Here is an 8,096-nt window from a genome sequence, read left to right as displayed (position 1 = left end):
AACGCGCTGGCCCGGCTGCGCGCCCGCCTCGACGCCGCCCGCCTCGACGTGCAGCGGCAGGTAGGGGGGCACCCACGGCACTCCCCGCCGCGGGAAGGGGGCAGCACCSCCATCTCGGTGAGGGCCCTTTGGGTGCCCCCAGGCTGGGCGGGGATGTGAAGCTCTCCCATGYGCTTGGGAAGCGCTGCCAGCAACTGTACGTGGGAGGGCGTCACTGCAGGAGCCCCCATGGGAGGTGTGGGGCAGGCCAGGCTCCYGTGGGACTGGTGGCCCCGTGACCGSGGCKGCCTCCTGCTCTGCCCCAGGAGTCMCACTGGACCCACGTCCAGACCACGGCTGCGCAGAAGACGCTGCTGCTGGGGCAGATCCGCATGGCAGTGCTCAACCTCTTCCAGCTGGCCACCAAGCAGCTCAAGGTCCCGGCCGATGCAGCCCTGGAGGACACAGAGGCCCAGCTGGACACGGTCAGCGGGATCCCTTCCCTGGGCACCTGGGTGGGAATGGGGACGCTCGTGTCCCTGGCCGGGCTGGCGCTAAGGACCCCGTCTCTGCAGGTGCTGCTCTGCATGCAGGACCTGGCTGCCATCCGGGCAGAGCTGTGTCCTGGGGAGCCGGCCGCTGCCAGCAAGCGCCTGCCCCCTGCTTCCAGCCGGGAATAACCCCTGCTGGGAGAGCACCGGCCTGTCCCAGCTGCTGGGGACAGGCCCAGCCCTCAGCCTGGCCAGGACATCCAGCAAATGCCTGGGGACCAAGTTTGCTCCCCCTCTCCAGTATGTCTGGGTTGCCCTCCATGCTGACCTGTGACGGAGATGGCAGCAGGGCAGGTGGCTTTTGTGCACCATGATGGCATGGATTTGGGTCAGGGGCCTGGCAGGAGGAGACCTGAAATGGGTGCTGCAGAGGCAGCAAGAAGTGGGGCTGCGAGGAGAGAGAGCTGCCACTCACGGTGATGTTCCTGGTATCACCTGAAGCTGTTAAAATACAACCCAGTTGCTCGGCCTGCTTGTTTTACGAATGCACCCTGGGGTGCCCTGAGGCRGGAGGAATCCCCCCCAGCACCAAGAGCAGCAGGGCAGGCTCTGCTGCAGCTCCTGCCCAGGAGCAGCTCTGGTGCCAGCACAGTCCTGTGTTGAAGTGTATGGCGTGGAAGGGGCACCAGGCCGTGCTGGGGGGAGGCAGGAGCTAGCGCAGACTGAGGGTAGGCAGGGAAAGGGCCTGGCAGGGTGGCGTGGTTGGGATGCCACAGCTGACGTGCCCAAAGCCAGGCTGGGACTGGTCTTAAAGCTGGGCGTGCGATTTCCCCTTCCTGCCCGTCCCCCAGAGTCGGCACCCAGGTCTGCTACTCCTCAGCAAGGTGCTTGGGACCAAAGCAGGCCAAAGAGGAGGCAACATCAAAACCCRCCTCATCTTTAATGTCCCCTTTCCTGACATCAAGTCCAAAGCGAGGGAAGCCTCTGCCTTGGCACCGCAGTGCTGGGCAAGGCCCCGTCTCCTACACCCTTTTCCGGAGCTTGCCCTTCTTGGCGGCGCCGGCGCGGCGCCCGAACGCCATTTGCCGCAGCTCCTGCACCCGCTGCCGGTTCCTGGCCTTGAGGCGCTTGAGGCCGCCGCGCTGCAGGAAACGCTGCTTGGCCGCCGCCTTGCGCTGCTTCAAGATCTGCTGCTTGTTCTTCAGCTCCGAGCGCACCTTGCGCTGGCCCGGGGCAGCCCGCGGCCCTGCGGCAGTGACGGAGAGTCGGGTTCAGAGAGGGATTGGGAGCTGGGGAGCACCGCGAGGTACCTGGGACGCACAGGGGGGGCTTTGGGGCCCCACCAGTTGTTCGGATACTCACCGTGCCCTCGCCTGTGCTTTCCTCGGACCTGCTCCCCTCTTCTTCCTTCTTCCTCTTCCTCATCCCGCTCATCAACCTTGTATTTCTGTTTCCACTTTTCATAGCTGGGCCGGGGTGTTAAGGAAAGCTGTGGTGACTCTGCATTGCGTGACCCCCAGCAGTGTCTAACGGCAGCCTCCCTGCTGAGGCCAAGGCCCTGGTGCTGGCCAGGACGTGGGGCAGGTGGGGTATGTGCCCTGGGCCTGGCACCACACACGGTCTTGGGTGCAGGACGCGAGGCCCAGCGGCTGCCCCTGGCCTCTGTGCTCGCCCTCGGCCCCGGGCCTCCTGCTGCGGCACACGGGCAGGGGGGCAGGATACAGGTTGTTCTTGTAGGAGCTGCTGATGTAGCGCCCGCTTTCCGTTCGCACCTTCTTCTTGTCCTCCTGGCCTGTTTGCCCCACAAATCGCTTCTTCTTGCGGTCCCTGCGAAGGAGGGAAAGGTGGTGGGACTAGGAAGAGACTGGGAACCTCTTGTAGATGGGGCCCCTACTGTCCCCCCCACCCCTGGTCCTCACCCCTGGGTCTCTCAGCTCCAACTGCCCCCATGAGCCACCCAGAAAGAGAAGGTGTCTTCAGAGAGAGGGCAGGTCCTGCAGGTCCCTGACGTGCCCTGCCCCGGCCAGGCCCCGCTCACCACTTCAGCAGCTGCTTGCTCTTGTTGAGGTTGTGGTTTTCGTCGCCCATGAGGTCCAGGACGGCTCCGGCTGCCTGCTGCTCGAAGGGGCTGCCCTCGCCGCCCACGCTCAGCCTGCGGGAGGGCAGAAGGAGGGCAGCAGCTCCACGAGGCTCCTGCAGGACGGGGCAGGACGCGGCGGAGCCCCTCGCCCACTCACCCTCGCTCGCTCTCGAAGTCCTTGGGCCGGTACGGGATGTAGAAGTCCTCGTCCCGGTGTGTCGGCTGCTGCGGCTTCTTCCTAGGGCCGTTTTCTCCCTCCCGGCCCCGTTTCCGCTTTCTGCCCACCACGGTGGAGAACACGTCCTGGAGCAGAAAGTAGAGGTGCCATGTCCCTCCGCTTGCAGGAACCTGGCGCCCAGCTCTCCCACAAGCCGTGGTGCCAGTTTTAAAGCCCCAGCCCAGCACGGGGGCTAGTGAGCAGTCAAGTGATARCAGCTGTGGGGCAATTCCACAACTGCAGCAATCCGTGTTCCCTGCCTCCTTACCTGGAGGTTTTCCTCCTCTCCCTCCTTCTCCTCAGCCCCTGGGGGCACTGGAAGCAGCCCYGGCCCCTTGAGAGCGGCCGCTCGCTTCTCCTGCTGCCCACGCTGGTACTTCTCAATGAGGACGCGGTCCCGGAGCCGCTTCGAGCGCATCACGGTGCTGGCCAACGTCCGCGCTGTAGCGTTGATCTCGAAGATGGTCTGGCCCCGGCGTGGGGAGAGAGAGCAAGGACGTGAACCCTGGCAGCTGCATTTCACTGCGACGCTGGCCAGATGGATGGACCTTCTCCCCAGTTTCTTTTCCCTCTGATTCCCATCCTAATCCCGGGAGCCAGAATAGCAGGGCCTAAGACCTGAGCAACGACCTGCCAYGTGTGGCTTGTACCCAACAATCACAGAGAGGAAGCCAGGAAGCTCCAAGGGGGATCAGGGRTAGGAGTCCCCAAGATGCCTGGGTTAGCAGGGCGCACAGAATGGCATCAACTCACCGCCTTCGACTTGTAGGTTTTGATGCTATCCACCAACTTCAGCCTCTCCAGTTCGGTGTCCTCGAAGCGAGCGCCTGGGTGCCATGGGGTACACGTGAGCTCCCCCACAGCAAGGACGGGGCGCCCCTCCCTTGGCACCCCCAAAGCACTCACTGAAGAGCGGGTGGATGCCCAGCTGGGACACGTCCAGGTCCTTGGCCCTCTTGATGGACTCGTGCGCGGGCCCGGGCCGGGAGCGCACGTACTGCTTGTGAGCGTTGGCGGCGACGCGCCGCAGGCTCTGCAGCTCCAGCGAGCCCGCGTGGTCCGTGAGCAGCAGACACTCCTCGTCGTCCACCAGGCTCTGCGGCACGCGGCCCAGCACCCCGTCGGCATCTGCGGCCCAGGACAGTGTCACCTCCGGCGCCCCTGGGCCCCCGTTTGGCTGTGGTGAGCGGTGCCCACAAACCACCCCCATGGCAGTGCCTGGTCTGTCTTACCAGCGGGCATCTCCTGGGCACCGGCGAGGACGAGCGGGCGCCCCAGGAAGAGGTGGAGGTCGAAGACGTAGGGCATCTCATCGGGAGCCACCAGGGAGTAGGCAGTGCCGCTCCGGCCAGCTCGGGCCACGCGACCTGACAGCAGGGAGAGGAGAGTGGGAAACTGGTCCCAGTGCCAGCTCAGCGTGCCAGGGAGCTGCCCGTSTCTCACGGAGCCAGTTCCTAGGCTGGCCTGTGGTGTTTGTGGGGTGGGCATTTCTGASAAGAGGGCAAAGATGAGCCTATGTYTGTGCCATGGGGCTGCCCCAAGCTGGTCCCTGCAGGTAGGGGAGCCACATGTCAGGAAGGGAAGGCTCCTTCCTCTGCCCTGAGGAGCCCTCACAGCTAGAGCTCAGGCAGCCACTTGCTTCCAGGATATTCCCTGCAGGGCACAGGGAGGTTCCTTGGGCAGTGGGGTCCCTCTGTGCCGCTGCCCTCCCGAGGGGCTGCAAGGAGCCCTAGAGCGGGCACTCACCAACACGATGCAGGAAGAGCTTGCCCTTGGCGGGAAAGCTGTAGTTGATGACGTTGTCCAGCATGGGGATGTCCAGCCCGCGGGCGGCCACGTCCGTAACCAGCAGCACCGGGCACTTGCCGTGGGAGAACTTGGCGATGTTGATCTTGCGGGCGGTTTGATCCAGGGAGCTGTAGATGTGTGTGCASTGGATACCCTGCGCAGTCAGCAACTGGACAGGGAGAAAGAGCGATCAGATCCTACCTAGGAAAGCACCCTCAGCCAAGAGAGAGGGTCCCCCAGGGCCCCGAGACCCTAGGGTGCCTCCTCAACCCCACTGGGCACCTCGAAATGCTACTTGCCTCTTTGAGATACTCTGTGTGGTGCTTGGTGGCCACAAAGACGACTGTCTGGTCTTGGGGCTTCACCACGTTTCTGAGCAGGTGGAGCAGCACGGCTGGTTTGTCGTCCTCGCGCACGTGGAAGAAAGCCAGCTGCAAACAGAGGGCTCAGCCACCTCCTGGGCCTCCAGGACCCCCATGCTCYTGGGGACACCCCCAGCTACCTGTCCCCTCCCCACATCCTTCCTCCACCGGCTGCTTTAACACACAACACTAGGTGAAAGTAAACAGGCCGGCAAGGTTGGGGTCTTCTCAGCCCTGCACAGTTACAGCTGATATCCCAGCCCCAGTGTGTTAAATCTTCTGCCCCACTTTATGTTTAACTCGCAGCGTGGCTGTGCGTGGGTTGGGGACGGCTCACGTGCCACCCCGACCGCTTGCCAGCGCAAGCACTGTGATGCAGGAGGGACCCACAGCCATGCCCAGCTGCCAGCAGGACAGCTCCTGCACCAGACACCACCCCTGCTTCCTTGCAAGCCTTCTTGTCACCACAGGGCCTCTGCTGGCCCTGCCTGCAGGAGGTGCAGGGCACCCTAATGGCAGAGGGACATGCACAGGGTGACCGACCCCTGGTATCCTGAGCCCCTTCCGTCCTTCTCACCTTGAGCTGCTCGCTGAGCTTGGACTCCACATCCAGGCGGATCAGCATGGGCTCCGTGAGTCCTGTGGGATGCAAGTCCCACACAGGACATGGTCACACACTGCTGATCTTAACCTGGCTGCCCCAGTCCAACCCCCGCAGGTCYCTTTCCACCCCCTGGTCCTCACCAGCCCGAGCAAACTCCACGAGCAGCTTGGGCAGCGTGGCCGAGAAGAGGACAGTCTGGTGGCTCTCTGGGAGCCGAGCGATGATCTCCTGGAGTTGCTCCGCAAAGCCCATCTCGAAGAGCCTGCAGCACATGGGACAGAGGACGTCCGAGAGGGGATCCCACCACATCCCCTGCCACCCGCCACCGCCCAGCCAAGGCTGCTCCTTCCCTCCCACCCCCAGCACGGGCTCATCCCTCGCTCCAAACACGGACACGCAGCTCCCCTTCGCGTCCACAGCCCAGCCACCCTCCTCCCAYGCTCGCTGACCTGTCGGCCTCGTCGAACACCACGTACTCCACGCTCTGCAGCTTCAGGTTCATTTCCACCGCCACGTGCATCAGGCGCCCCGGGGTGGCGATGATTCTGCAGGGCAGAGAGCCCACGATGCTCAGCCAGTGACCCCAGGGAGGGGTCTCTCCGGTGTCCCCAGTGTCCCRTGCATGCAGCACCAAAACGGGACGGGTCTCCCCCACCTTCATGGGTGCCAGAGCTCAAGTTCGGCTCAAAGAAGACCTGGCAGAGGCTCCCCGGTCCCACAGAGGGAGCACAGTGAGATGTTCTGAAGGAAGCCTGGGACATGTCCATTGGACACAGCTTGAACCCCATGACCACCCTAGGCACCTCCTGCATGATGCCAGTGCCCGGGTGGCACAGAGGAAGAGGAGGAATTCAGCTTGTGTTTGGACAGCTCTGGAAGCAGGGCCAGGCAATTCATGGGGCTGGAGCCAGAACCTGCTGGGCCTACAGCGGGCCAGCAGCAGCAGCGTGGTGGCAACCCGAGGGAGATGATGGGTGTCCTGGGGCCTTTCCAGCYGCAGGAGCCGGTCCCAGGGTCACCCCAGCAGGGCGCACGCCCGGCGATGCTCGTCACCCGTGTCCTCCCCACGGCAGCCCTGCCAGCCCCCCTGCACTCACATGTCRGGGTTCTCGTGCAGCGCAGCAAACTGGTCCTCCATCCTGCAAGAGAGCAGCGAGCCTGAGACGGGGCCGGGCAGCAGAGGGGCCGATCAGCCCTCGGCCTTGGGGACACGCTGGGGACGCTGCGACGGGCCGAGCACCTGCACAGCGCGAGGGGGAACGGTGGTGACGACACTGGGGGTGACTTACTTGTCTCCTCCCAGCACAAGGGCCGTCTTCAAGCCTGTGAATTTGCCCAGCTGCAAGGAAAGGGAGCAACACGAGGSGGTTACAAGCAGACTGGGCACCAACCCGAGTCCCCGCGCTGCTGCCCGGGCTGGGGACGCGCCACAGCGGGCAGGGGCACCGTGAGGGCACCGGCTGAGGGCACCTTCCTCCTGCCCGCCCTCCCTTGGGAGACTGAGTCCGGGTGGGCCACGTGCGGAGCCACAAGTTGTATGTGGGCACCGCAGCGGCGTCCCCAAGAGGACAGCGCCCGCTCATCAGTGTCACCAACGGGCAACGACGGCCTTCCCTTCCTTCCTGTGGCAGGAGTCCTCTGGCCTCAAGAGCCCCCCCAGAGAGTCATGGAGCCCCCCCGGAGCCCCCACAAGTTCACGGCGTCGCTCGCGCTGCCCCCCTGCCCTCGGCGCGGGCGCTGCCGCTACCTCCTTGGTGAACTTCAAGGTCTGCAGGGCCAGCTCGCGCGTGGGCGAGAGGACGAGGGCCCGCGCGCCCGCCTGCGCGCTGGGCGCCTTGAGCTTCTCGAACATGGGGATGAGGAAACAGGCCGTCTTGCCGCTGCCCGTGCGCGCCATCGCCACCACGTCCTTGCCGCCCAGGATCACCGGGATGGTCTGCAAGACAGAGCCCACTCGCATGGTCCTCCGCGGCCGCCGGCCGGCGCCCCGTGTCCCGCGGGGCTCTCACCTTCCTCTGGATGGGCGTGGGCACCTTGTAGCCCTTCTTCATGATCCCTTTGAAGACGGGGTAGCTCAGGCCTGCGGGACACACGGGTCAGGCCACGGAGGGGCACGGGCGGACGGAGCAGGCCCARCTCGGCCCCGCTCCCGGGCGGGAAACGGATCCAAGGATCCCTTTCCCAAGGATCCCGACGGATTCCAAGGATCCCCCGCCGCGGCCCTGCACACGCACCCATCGACTGGAAGCCCCCGGATTTCTTCTTCTTGTTCTGCGCCCGCACCAGCGCCTGGGTGTCCGGCTCGGCGGCGGCCTCCTCGGCGGCGGGAAAGGCCGGCAGCGCCGCGGCCTGCGGAGGGACACGCTGGGGACACCGCGGGGACGGCACGGGGAGCGGGGCACGGCGCACCGGCGGCTGGGACGGCGGGCGCGCAGCGGGCACTGGGGCTACCGGCAGYGGGGACACAGGGACYGGGCACTGGGGGACACTGGGCAATTGGGACATAGGGGTCACTGGGCACTGAGCGGACTGGGCACTGGGGGACACTGGGAACACTGGGCACTGGGGACACGGG

At 65.2% G+C, this 8,096-nt stretch overlaps 1 protein-coding gene across 1 annotated transcript; it reads right to left on the bottom strand.

The window, feature by feature from the left end:
* Window positions 1-1,341: 1,341 nt before the first annotated feature.
* DDX54 (DEAD-box helicase 54) lies at window positions 1,342-8,026 on the bottom strand. The gene is made up of 20 exons (XM_026037431.1): window positions 7,973-8,026; window positions 7,756-7,870; window positions 7,531-7,601; window positions 7,269-7,457; window positions 6,811-6,860; window positions 6,619-6,660; window positions 5,971-6,066; window positions 5,662-5,783; window positions 5,495-5,556; window positions 4,855-4,986; window positions 4,514-4,724; window positions 4,000-4,134; window positions 3,674-3,895; window positions 3,521-3,594; window positions 3,036-3,233; window positions 2,708-2,853; window positions 2,509-2,622; window positions 2,193-2,297; window positions 1,833-1,936; window positions 1,342-1,716 (listed from the first exon to the last, which is right to left on the bottom strand). Exons 1-20 carry the CDS (start codon window positions 8,024-8,026, stop codon window positions 1,493-1,495), a joined length of 2,466 nt encoding a protein of 821 aa, XP_025893216.1. The 3' UTR covers window positions 1,342-1,492.
* Window positions 8,027-8,096: the final 70 nt, after the last annotated feature.

Source organism: Nothoprocta perdicaria, unplaced genomic scaffold, assembly GCF_003342845.1.
Source record: "Nothoprocta perdicaria isolate Ctin4 unplaced genomic scaffold, notPer1 scaffold_2, whole genome shotgun sequence".
NCBI classification, from domain to species: domain Eukaryota; kingdom Metazoa; phylum Chordata; class Aves; order Tinamiformes; family Tinamidae; genus Nothoprocta; species Nothoprocta perdicaria.
The sequence above is the reverse complement of the archived record's forward strand: the minus strand, read 5'-3'. Positions and strand labels throughout refer to the sequence as shown.